Genomic DNA, 13,241 nt, shown 5'->3' with positions numbered 1-13,241 from the left:
CTGATAAGTGAACTATACACATTACACAATACCAATAGTGAACTATACATGTTACAGGTTACCAGTAGTAAACTACACACATGGCTACAGAATGCTTATAGTGAAATAACTGTCAATACACGTGATATGATTCTGATAGTAAGCTATACAAGTAGAAAGGGTGCTATACAAGCGAACAGGATACTGATAGTGAACTAGCTGTCTATGCGTGGCTATAGGATGCTGATAGTGAACTATACAAGCGGACAGGATGCTGATAGTGAACTAGCTGTCTATGCAGGGCTATAGGATGCTGATAGTGAACTATACAAGCGGACAAGATGCTGATAGTGAACTATACAAGTGGACAGGGTGCTGATGGTGAACTAGCGGTCTTTACACAGCTACACAATGCTGATGGTGAACTCTACACATGAACAGGACGCTGATGGGGAACTGTTTATACACGGCTGCACAATGCTAATAGTGAACTAACTGTCTACACACGGCTGCACAATGCTAATAGTGAACTAACTGTCTATACACGGCTAAAGGATGCGGATAGTGAACTAACTGTCTATACACGGCTGCAGGATGCAAATAGTGAACTGTCTATACACGGCTACAGGATGCCGATAGTGAACTGTCTATACACGGCTACAGGATGCCGATAGTGAACTGTCTATACACGGCTAAAGGATGCCGATAGTGAACTAACTGTCTATACACGGCTACAGGATGCCGATAGTGAACGGTCTATACACGGCTAGAGGATGCTGATAGTGAACTGTCTATACACGGCTACAGGATGCCGATAGTGAACTGTCAATACACGGCTACAGGATGCCGATAGTGAGCTGTCAATACACGGCTACAGGATGCCGATAGTGAACTGTCTATACACGGCTACAGGATGCCGATAGTGAACTGTCTATACACGGCTACAGGATGCCGATAGTGAACTGTCTATACACGGCTAAAGGATGCGGATAGTGAACTCACTGTCTATACACGGCTGCAGGATGCAAATAGTGAACTAACTGTCTATACACGGCTACAGGATGCCGATAGTGAGCGGTCTATACATGGCTAGAGGATGCTGATAGTGAACTGTCTATACACGGCTACAGGATGCCGATAGTGAACTGTCAATACACGGCTACAGGATGCCGATAGTGAACTGTCAATACACGGCTACAGGATGCCGATAGTGAACTGTCTATACACGGCTACAGGATGCCGATAGTGAACTGTCTATACACGGCTACAGGATGCCGATAGTGAACTGTCTATACACGGCTATAGGATGCCGATAGTGAACTGTCTATACATGGCTACAGGATGCCGATAGTGAACTGTCTATACACGGCTACAGGATGCCGATAGTGAACTGTCTATACACGGCTACAGGATGCCGATAGTGAACTGTCTATACACGGCTACAGGATGCCGATAGTGAACTAACTGTCTATACACGGCTACAGGATGCCGATAGTGAACGGTCTATACACGGCTAGAGGATGCTGATAGTGTACTGTCTATACACGGCTACAGGATGCCCATAGTGAACTGTCAATACACGGCTACAGGATGCCGATAGTGAACTGTCTATACAAGGCTACAGGATGGCGATAGTGAACTGTCTATACAAGGCTACAGGATGCCGATAGTGAACTGTCTATACACGGCTACAGGATGCCGATAGTGAACTGTCTATACACGGCTACAGGATGCCGATAGTGAACTGTCTATACATGGCTACAGGATGCCGATAGTGAACTGTCTATACACGGCTACTGGATGCTGATAGTGAACTGTGATAAAAACTCATCATAACCATCTTTTGCATTAATTCATGGTCTGAGTAGAAAGAAAACTAATAGAAAAAAAAAGACTCTTTACTTTAAAAATAAAGCATGGATTTGACCTGAAATTCTGATATAAAATGATTAGTTATGATACAAAGATAATATGTTTGCCCTGATTTGATCACTGTACTCAGAGCGATTAACCCTTGGAAAGCAGCACAGTATTATTGTATTGGCAATGAAATGATATTTTGCTGATGGAAAGAAGAGAAGGTATTAATCTGCTCTAAGCATCAATCCGTGGTTAAATACATCCAGGTGCCAGCCAGCCATGCCAGGATTTAATTATACCCCCCAACTAGCCACGCCGCCTGCCTCCCTGTGACAGACCTAGAGGGAATGCAAACTCCACCCACTGCGCTAAAAGCCAGAGCACCTCTGTCACAATGTTTTCAATCAACAAGTATTGTATTTTCCTATCCTCTCTCGCAAGAAGAGGTTTATGTTAATAAAATTATAATGGCAATATAAAGCATATTCAGGGGAATATAATAATAGTGATAAAAAAATAATAAGAAGTCCAAAAAAAATGACTTTAGCACCTGTAATCGGAGGAAGTGAAAGGCAAGGATTTAGGTAACATTCGTTGTGTTCTGAAAAAAAAGAACAAATTACACAAAGTCTGGACACTGTGAAGAGTAAAGCACGTCTATGCAGTATTTGTAATGCCATCGAGCTACAAACCTCCTTAATTAACGACGTGGGGGGGCAGGGAATTATCACTGCAAAGCATGCAACAGAGTATCCTAGCACAGACCTCACTCGTCTCTCACACTTACTCACACGCTCACACATGGATTGGACATCACACAATTCATTAATTAAACAAACTAAAGGCTGGTTGTAAATAACTAACAGGTAAAATCTAACATATCTAAAATATATATTCATAAAACAGTAAGTATTTAAATATATTTCTATCTAGAAAGGCATGCAAAATGTACAATTAATAACAATTAAACTAGGAATGGGATACGTAAAACTAGCTGGGGGCTTTAGAAATGATGGGAGAGGTTTAGCAGATCCCAGTTTTGAGGACATGTAGTTAACTCCCCCCCACCCCAGCGACAGGGGCATATGGGCTACATCTCTCGGTTAAAGTGGTGCCTTGTCCTAAACTAGGGGAGGGAGAGAACTTACCATTGCTCTCGCCTGGCTGCTTATCTCTTTTCCTCTTCTTCTTTTTACCCTAAGAGAGGAGAGAGAGAACAGAAAGAGAGGATAGGGGACAGGAGAGAGAGAACAGAAAGAGAGGATAGAGATAGGGGACAGGGAGAGAGAGGACAGAGAGAGAGGATAGAGATAGGGGTCAGGGAGAGAACAGAAAGAGAGGATAGGGGACAGGGAGAGAGGGGACAGAGAGAGAGGATAGAGATAGGGGACAGGGAGAGAGGGGACAGAGAGAGAGGATAGAGATAGGGGACAAAGAGAGAAGGGACAGAGAGAGAACAGAAAGAGAGGATAGAGATAGGGGACAAGGAGAGAAGGGACAGAGAGAGAACAGAAAGAGAGGATAGGGAACAGGGAGAGAGGGAGAGAGGGGACAGAGAGAGAGGATAGAGATAGGGGACAGGGAGAGAGGGGACAGAGAGAGAGGATAGAGATGGGGACAGGGAGAGAGGGGACAGAGAGAGAGGATAGAGATGGGGACAGGGAGACAGGGGACAGAAAGAGAGGATAGAGATGGGGGACAGGGAGACGGGACAGAGAGAGAGGATAGAGATGGGGACAGGGAGAGAGGGGACAGAGAGAGAGGATAGAGATGGGGACAGGGAGACAGGGGACAGAAAGAGAGGATAGAGATGGGGGACAGGGAGACGGGACAGAGAGAGAGAGGATAGAGATAGGAGACAGGGAGAGAAGGGACAGAGAGAGAACAGAAAGAGAGGATAGGGGGCAGGGAGAGAGGGGACAGAGAGAGAGGATAGAGATAGGGGACAGAGAGAGAGGATAGAGATAGGGGACAGAGAGAGAGGATAGAGATAGGGGACAGGGAGAGAGGGGACAGAGAGAGAGGATAGAGATGGGGGACAGGGAGACAGGGGACAGAGAGAGAGGATAGAGATGGGAGAGAGGGAGAGAGGGGACAGAGAGAGAGGATAGAGATAGGGGACATAAAGAGAGGGGACAGAGAGAGAGGATAGCGATAGGGGTCAGGGAGGGAACAGAAAGAGGATAGGGGACAGGAAGAGAGGGGACAGAGAGAGAGGATAGAGATGGGGGACAGAGAGAGATGATAGAGATAGGGGACAGGGAGACAGGGGACAGAGAAAGAGGATAGAGATAGGGAACAGGGAGACAGGGGACAGAGAGAGAGGATAGAGATAGGGGACAGGGAGAGAGGGGACAGAGATAGAACATAAAGAGAGGATAGGGGACAGGGAGAGAGGAATAGAGGGTACAGAGAGAGAGGATAGAGATAGGGCACATGGAGAGAGAGGACCGAGAGAGAGGATAGAGATAGGGGACATGGAGAGAGGATAGGGGACAGGGATAGAGGGGACAGAGAGAGAGGATAGAGATAGGGGACAGGGAGAGAACAGAAAGAGAGGATAGGGGACAGGGAGAGAAAGGATAGAGATAGGGGACAGTGAGATGGGGGACAGAGAGAGAGGGGACAGAGAGAGAACAGAAAGAGAGGATAGGGGACAGTGTGAGAGGGGACAGAGAGAGAGAGAGAGAACAGAAAGAGAGGATAGGGGACAGGGAGAGAGGGGAGAGAGAGAGAGGATAGAGATAGGGGACAGGGAGAGAGGATAGGGGACAGGGAGAGAGGATAGAGATAGGGGACAGGGAGAGAGAGGATAGAGATAGGGGACAGGGAGAGGGGGGGCAGAGAGAGAGAGAGGGAGAGAGAGAGAGAGAACAGAAAGAGAGGATAGGGGATAGGGGACAGGGAGAGAGGGGACAAGGAGAGAGAACAGAAAGAGAGAGAGAGAGAACGGATAGGGACAGAGAGAGTGAGGACAGAAAGAGAGAGAGGGAACAGAAAGAGAAATAGGGGACAGAGAAAGAGAGAGAGGAGAGAGAGAGGACACAGAGAGAGAGAGGTCAGAAAGAGAGGACCGGGGACAGGAAGAAATAGGACAGAGAGAAGACAGAGAGAGAGGACAACAGCTTATTAGATAAAGGAATGCATGAATCATACACAAACTTAAATACTGTAACAGAGTGACAGGAGCTCACTACAGTCAAAATAAAATGACTCAGGCAGCGATAAGTAGTATAAGGATTCCCAAACCATAATCAATAGGCAAAATACAAAAAGAAACAAGACATACCACACCCAGTGTTATAGTGTAAATTTATACATACATTAGTCGTTGGGTTATTCCGACATTATTGACCTTAAAACAAAATACAGTATGTGATTTGTATGTACTATTTGCTCTAGTATAACCAGAATGGGTGGTATAATCCCCACCTAGGATGTAGTGGTATCAGTTAACTTTTTATTAAATATGTTAACTTTTTATGAAATATATCTAATATAAAAAACAATAAAAAAGTAAAAGATATACTATAATGGACCCCACTTTAGGTGTTTCGCCTCTTAAAGGCTTCATCAAGACACTTCTGATGAAGCCTTGAAGAGGCGAAATGCGCATAACAATGCTGGTTATACTAGAGCAAGTCCTGCTCTAGGAAATGTAAGTACATTTCTTCAATTCCACCTGATTTACAAATAGTACTTACTTCACCACTGGAGTTTCTTCTTCCTTCTATCTCCATATATATTTTGCATATTACGCTGTACTTGGAGAATCATTGTTGTTCCTGCACCCAACGACCAGTGTATGTATAAAATTACACTATAACACTGGGCGTGGTATATCTTGTTTCTTTTTGTACAATCTTAAATATTCAAAAATGAAAAAAAAAAAAATTGCTTCCAAGGACAGCCTCCGTACTACTTATTGTGCGATGAGTCTCCGTGCTACTTATCATGTGATCGGCCCCCGTATTACTTATCAGGTAATCGGTCCCCCTACCATTTATCGTTTGATCGGTCCCTGTACCATTTATTGCGTGATCGGTCCCCCTATTACTTATCGTGGGAGCGGTCCCAGTACTATTTATCATGTGATCGTCTCCGTAATAGTTATCTGGTGATCTGTCCCCGTACTACTTATCATGCGATCGGTCCCAGTACTATTTATTGTGTGATCGGTCTCTGTACTAGTTATCGTGTGATCTATCCCCGTACTACTTATCGTGCGATCAGTCCCCGTACTACTTATCGTGCAATCGTTTCCCGTACTATTTATTGTGTAATCGGTCCCCATATTACTTATCAAGTGATCTGTCCCCATACTACTTATCGTGCGATCGGTCCCTGTACTATTTATCGTTTGATTAATCCCCGTACTATTTATCATGTGATCTGTCCCTGTACTACATATCGTGGGATCGGTACCCGTACTACTTATCATGCGATCGGCCCCCGTATTAGTGTTATCCGTCCCCGTACTACGTATCATGTGATCGTTCCCCGTACTACTTATCATGTGATCTGTCCCCGTACTACTTATCATGTGATCTGTCCCCGTGCTACTTATCATGTGATTGGTCCTCGTACTACTTATTGTGTGATCAGTCCCCGTACTACTTATCATGCGATCAGTCCCCGTACTACTTATCATGTGATCCGTCCCCGTACTACTTATCATGTGATCCGTCCCCGTATTAGTGTGATCCGTCCCCGTACTACTTATCATGTGATCAGTCCCCGTACTATTTATCATGTGATCAGTCCCCATACTACTTATCATGTGATCTGTCCCCGTACTACTTATCATGTGATTGGTCCTTGTACTACTTATCATGTGATCCATCCCCGTACTATTTATCATGTGATCGGTCCCCGTATTAGTGTGATCCGTCCCCGTACTACTTATCATGTGATCAGTCCCCATACTACTTATCATGTGATCAGTCCCCGTACTACTTATCATGTGATCAGTCCCCGTACTACTTATGTGATCAGTCCCCATACTACTTATCATGTGATCTGTCCCCGTACTACTTATCATGTGATTGGTCCTTGTACTACTTATCATGTGATCCGTCCCCGTACTACTTATCATAAGATCAGTCCCTGTACTACGTATCATGTGATCCATCCCCGTACTACTTATCATGTGATCTGTCCCCGTGCGACTTATCATGTGATTGATCCTCGTACTACTTATTGTGTGATCAGTCCCCGTACTACTTATCATGTGATCCGTCCCCGTACTACTTATCATGTGATCATTCCCCGTACTACTTATCATGTGATCAGTCCCCGTACTACTTATCATGTGATCAGTCCCCGTACTACTTATCATGTGATCAGTCCCCGTACTACTTATCATGTGATCAGTCCCCATACTACTTATCATGTGATCTGTCTCCGTACTACTTATCATGTGATTGGTCCTTGTACTACTTATCATGTGATCCGTCCCCGTACTACTTATCATAAGATCAGTCCCTGTACTACGTATCATGTGATCCATCCCCGTACTACTTATCATGTGATCTGTCCCCGTGCGACTTATCATGTGATTGATCCTCGTACTACTTATTGTGTGATCAGTCCCCGTACTACTTATCATGTGATCCGTCCCCGTACTACTTATCATGTGATCATTCCCCGTACTACTTATCATGTGATCCGTTCCCCGTACTACTTATCATGTGATCCGTTCCCCGTACTACTTATCATGTGATCCGTTCCCCGTACTACTTATCATGTGATCCGTTCCCCGTACTACTTACCATGTGATCGGTCCCCGTACTACTTATCATGTGATCCATTCCCCGTACTACTTATAATGTGATCGGGATCATAATATAATAAAACACTAATCACACAGATATGGGAACTAGTTCTTTTTTTTTTTTTAAATCAGGCTAACTTTTGTTTTCAACAAAAACAGAGAATATGACAACTTTTGTTTTCACAAGTAAAAAAAAATCATTTTTTCTTTTCAAATCACATTGTTTAAAACAATAGGCTGACAATGAAACCTGTGCTTGCTCATGCCAAGACAAATCCTTGTTTTTCTCTAGAAAGGATACAAAAGATCTTATAATTTTGGGAATTGCAGTGTACCTCTGCCAATGTTCTGAATAACCTAATGTGCAACATACATAGATATGTATAGACTAGGCTGTGTTTTATGGGTCATTTGGCTAATAACGGTATACATTGTTTACATTAATTTTAATCTGGGTGAGAAAATGTTTCTTCCACTGATACTAGTCACAACCATAGTATTTCAATGTTGCTTTCAATTTTGAATGATCAGTAGGTTCGGTAGTGCCAGCAAAGCTTTATTTAAATTGTAGGTTTAAAAGTCCAATCTAGTGGCAGTGTGCCAACTAGTCTCATTTCACAGACCCAATGTCTGCGGGAAATTTTGCAGATAAATCATTTGGAAAGTTTTAAATCATTTGATTCGGTATTGAATCATTTGAAAAGCTTATTAAATTAAGGTTTGTGTATTTTAAATAATTGTCAGAACATAAAAAAAGGCTACAAAAATAATCTGAATATATTTTAGAATAAAACCATTATCCTTTCAGTCCTCTGGGAAAACTGGAACAGGAAATAAGTTTGGATCGTTGGTTTTATAGCTACAAATCATCGGCGATTCACGCTTCTTATCAAAATAGCTGTTATTTTATTAACACGACCAAATGAAATAAAATGTTAATCCGTTACAAAAGTAACACAAAACAAGTTCACTGTAATTTCTTTAAATGTAATCTGTCGCATTGGCAACGATTAATTAGTGAAACACAAAAAAACACAAAAAAAGATTTGTTAACCATGAATATATTAAAATTAAGTTTACGAATTGATTAGTAGAAAGCAGTGGAAGGTGGAATAATTTAATTGGTTTTTATTTGCACTCAGGTAGCCTCTTATCGGAAAACGCACCATTACCCCACATTGCACTGCGCACATAAATATATATAAGACACGTCTGGTAGCATTAGGCAGGTGGGATGGTAGGCAGTTTCAACCAGATAAATATGTAGGAAGGAGGAGAGAGATCCATGCCTGGAGGATATTTTTACCATTTACTGCCATTCTTGAAAGTGCATTTGTATTTCCTGAGTAAAATGGTTGATTTGTACAGTTTTACACGTTTTGGCGAGTTTTAATCATGATAATTGCCAGGAAGATAAAAATTAAAAAGAAATGTGATTGAGGCTGAAATATTACAGAGAACCCAGTGAATTTTTTCCACTTTCAGGGTCACCAAAGATATTGCCAGGGTTTTGTTGTTTGTTTTTTCGTGCCTGCTACATTTCAAACAAAGATCCGTGTCTAAATACATACCATGTAGCGTTATATGATCTTCACAGGCAATCAGCAATACATTCTACAAGTCTACTAAGGGGGAATAAATATCACCTACATAGCCACCTACATAGTTATCCCGTGCGGACCAGCCTGGGTATAGTTGCATGTGTAGCTGTCGCTCCTTCCGTGCAAGCTCGTAGTATTTTGCTTGTTCTTCTCTGGACAATGCATGCCACTGTATGGAAGACACAAAATACCGCAGGTTATTGGGACTGAAGATAATGCTCGCACAAATATACTGTAACAGTGCATGCAGGACACACAAATATTATACTGTAACAGTCTGTACCTGACACACAAATATTATACTCTAAGAGTCCGTACAGGACACACAAATAATATACTGTAACAGTCCATACAGGACACACAAATATTATACAGTAACAGTCTGTACCTGACACACAAATATTATACTCTAAGAGTCCATACAGGACACAAATAATAATATACTGTAACAGTCCATACAGGACACACAAATATTATACAGTAACAGTCTGTACCTGACACACAAATATTATACTCTAACAGTCCGTACAGGACACAAATAATAATATACTGTAACAGTCCGTACAGGACACACAAATATTATACTGTAACAGTCCGTACCTAACACACACATAATATTATACTGTAACTGTCCGTACCTAACACACACATAATATTATACTGTAACTGTCCGTGCCTGGCCCATATAGTCTGCCCAATTTTCTAAATACTTTCATTAGTCCCTGACTTCATCTTATAGTTAGGATAGCCTTATGCCTATCCCACGCATGCTTAAACTCCTTTACTGTGTTAACCTCTACCACTTCAGCTGGAAGGCTATTCCATGCATCCACTACCCTCTCAGTAAAGTAATACTTCCTGATATTATTTTTTTAAACCTTTGCCCATCTAATTTAAGACTATGTCCTCTTGTTGTGGTAGCTTTTCTTCTTTAAAATATAGTCCGTACCTGTCACACAAATAATATACTGTAACCGTCCGTACCTGGCACATAGATGATATACTGTAACAGTCCATACCTATCACACAAATAATATTAAGCAATAAAGAAAATAGTCTATTACCCCCTGGGTGAGAATATCACAACAGGGGTGGTCAGTACGAGTGGCACCCAGTCACTCTGGGCATGAACCCTGGAAACATTAATATAAAATAAATCCTTATCAAGGAAATTCCTCTTGGGTACTGGTGTATGAGAGGCTGAAGTAAATAAGTGCAATAGTTAAAACATAACGAGGAAAGTATGTATCATGTATATCAAGGCACAGAATGTCATTAACGAATAGACTTTATTATAATTGCCACACATTATCCCACACTGGGCCAATGAGTAGGAACATTGCATTACTTTACATGCTGATTGCTACACTTTTACAACTTTTCTTGAGTTTTGTACTTTAGAATTTTACCCTTTACAATCCAGTATTTTTCTCTTTAATGAATTGACACAAAGCGTTTTTTGGATATACACTCATAGGTGAGCCGAGTGGTACTCACCCTTCGGCCGAGGATTTGATTGATGGCTGCGCTTTCTTTTAACGTACACTCCGCTACCACCTTGGCCCTCATTTCCTTCATATACAACATAAACGCGTTTAGAGGTTTTTTTATGTGGGGTTTTTTCTTTTCTTCTTCTTTTTTAGAATCCTGATGTTTTCTGTAAAAGGCAGAATTCTGAAATAAACTAAAGCATGGAGAGATCGACAAGCGCAAATTACCAACCATTAAATTAGAACGTTGTACGCATAAATTCAAGACGTACTTATACTGCATTGTACGACGATGATAACCAGAAAATAAAGGACTAAAAAGACCAAAATTTCTCAAAATCAGCCAAATTGCAAACTTAGTGGCTTAAAATTGCAAGGCAAATTTACTGCATAAAGCCTGACTAGCATTTGCTGTGCATCATGGGAAATGTAGGCCACAAACAATGAGAGAGCCAAGATTAGCCATAGCTGCCTTTACTAGTAACAGTAACAAATACACAGTATAAATGGGCTAAATGCAGAGCTTTTTTTGGAAAATTGCTCAAATCTGTACTCACGAGCTGTGCAGAGATCCCACGTCACTCTGGGAAGATTCCTGTTTGACTTGTGGCGTCACTATGGCTGGGTGGGGGATTCCAGTTGTGTGTAAACTATGATGAGGCGGCACCATGTGAGGAGGGAATCTGGAGGAGAGAAAGCTGTGTAAATTGTCAGAATAAAAATGAATGAAAGGGGAGGGTGGCAATGAAATAACAGTTACACTAATTGCATGAGAAATTAAAAAAAAACAACAACAAATGAGGCGATATGATGTGATCTACAAAAAATGGTTGACCACAAATACAACTTTAAAATAGCACATAGCAATACGGAAAGTGGGACAAACATTGACACGGGCTGGCTCTTAAAAACGTGAGTATCGTCAAAAATTTAAATGTTGTCACATTTTCATACAACAAGCTGCACAGTTTTTCCTTTGTAATTGTATTTTCATTGGGCTACAGCACTTAACACAATCAATATATTACTTTCACTATAATCGCTCAATTCACTCTCAAAAACAAAAAGTTAATGTCCTCACATAGTTTATATTTTGAGCCGGTCCTGTTTTTGTTTTTTTTCAATATTCGTCAGAGCGTTATAGTCACTGATATATTGACCCCTTTAAGAAAAGACAAACTGAGCCGAACTCTTTGCAGTGTAAATATAGAAATAAATCGAAAATGTTCACAGATAAAGGTTTGGCGATCCGCGTGAGATGCATGTAACTTGGTGTTTATAAAACTGTCAATATTCCACAGAATTGTTATAAACCGGGTAAAACCGAAACATTTTTTTATCAGCTCATTAGAAGCCCCTGTCTGCTTTCATGGCTCCGAGCCAGAATATAATGAGGAGCCTAAACTTGTTTAAGGACAACTAATTTTTTTGTTCTTGTCTGTCTCTGGGGCTTCTGTCTTCCTCATTCTTCCTGCGTGTCGCATGTTGACACGGTTCTGTTAAGTGTGTGTCATCTGCCTGCCTTGATTTTTTGATTTTATGCACAAACAGTAGATGTGCAGATTTTTTTTCCAGCAGCCCTGCTTTAAGATGCATCACATTTGTCATTATCCGCTCCCCAACCACCCCCTCGCCTTTGTAAATCTCATGTATTTCTGCCTGGGATTTTTTTTCTCCCAGCCACAGTGCACCCACATTATGGTTTATACATGATTTGCTTTCCTTTGAAGCCAGACGATTTCAGAGCTGGCCTCGTCAGGAGAGCTAGCTTTCAGCAATTTAGCATGCAGAGGGCCCCTGAGCTCCCACATCTCAATCGAAAGGGGGTCACAGGGTGGCACAAGCAAGTGTCAGCAAGTGCTGTTTAATTGCCAATCTGGGCTTCTCCACAGTGTTTAAACTGTAATGACCCATCACTTAATTCTGAGACGCTCTGGCCTGCCGCGGAATCCAATGAATATCAAAGGCTAAGCTGGAACAGGGCTGCAGAGCCGACATTTCTGTAACTGTCACAAGTATAATGGACCTGTCCGTATACCTGCCCATTATCTCAATAATCTATTTAATTTGCTCTATATGCTCTTCAACTAGATACCTTTCATACAGACGGCCTAAAAAAATACCCAACTGCAGAAAATCATTAGTAACAGGCGACTGTCAGCGTTCCGTCTCTTAGCGTAACACATCCTATTGTCTTAACCCTTTCTGTGCCAGCACACTGTAGTATGAGCTGCAGCTATTCAAAGTAAAGTTAAAATATGAGTATCTGTTATAGATGAGTTATTGTAAATACACAAAAAAATAGCAGGAAGCTGCATCATTTATATGGAAATCAATGAATGGGATCTATATAAGGCCGGCTCGCTAAACCAACAAACAGTACCTGGACTTTTTATGGCTGTGGTAATATGTTTAATTGGGGTAATAGTCCATAACAATGTAACAGTATATAATATACCGACTTTAAGTAACTATCAGTAATGTAAAGAAATTTCTAAACAAAACAGTTCCTAGTACAATTTTAAAATATATATTTTT

At 41.5% G+C, this 13,241-nt stretch overlaps 1 protein-coding gene across 40 annotated transcripts in view; it reads right to left on the bottom strand.

The window, feature by feature from the left end:
• TCF7L2 (transcription factor 7 like 2) overlaps positions 1-13,241 on the bottom strand; it is a 205,093-nt gene that overhangs the window by 9,622 nt on the left and 182,230 nt on the right. For 11 of the 40 annotated variants that reach the window (XM_063434020.1, XM_063434021.1, XM_063434030.1 and 8 more), the window contains 5 exons: positions 11,261-11,401; positions 10,711-10,870; positions 9,263-9,382; positions 2,988-3,036; positions 2,390-2,440 (listed from right to left, as the gene is read on the bottom strand). In XM_063434020.1, coding sequence (XP_063290090.1) covers positions 2,390-2,440; positions 2,988-3,036; positions 9,263-9,382; positions 10,711-10,870; positions 11,261-11,401 — 521 coding nt within the window. The remainder of the gene's footprint in view (positions 1-2,389; positions 2,441-2,987; positions 3,037-9,262; positions 9,383-10,710; positions 10,871-11,260; positions 11,402-13,241) is intronic. The other 29 variants (XM_063434035.1, XM_063434034.1, XM_063434008.1 and 26 more) reach the window with 6 other exon arrangements.

Source organism: Pelobates fuscus, chromosome 10 (assembly GCF_036172605.1).
Source record: "Pelobates fuscus isolate aPelFus1 chromosome 10, aPelFus1.pri, whole genome shotgun sequence".
Classification (NCBI taxonomy): Eukaryota; Metazoa; Chordata; class Amphibia; order Anura; family Pelobatidae; genus Pelobates; species Pelobates fuscus.
This window is presented reverse-complemented; position numbering and strand designations above follow the sequence as displayed.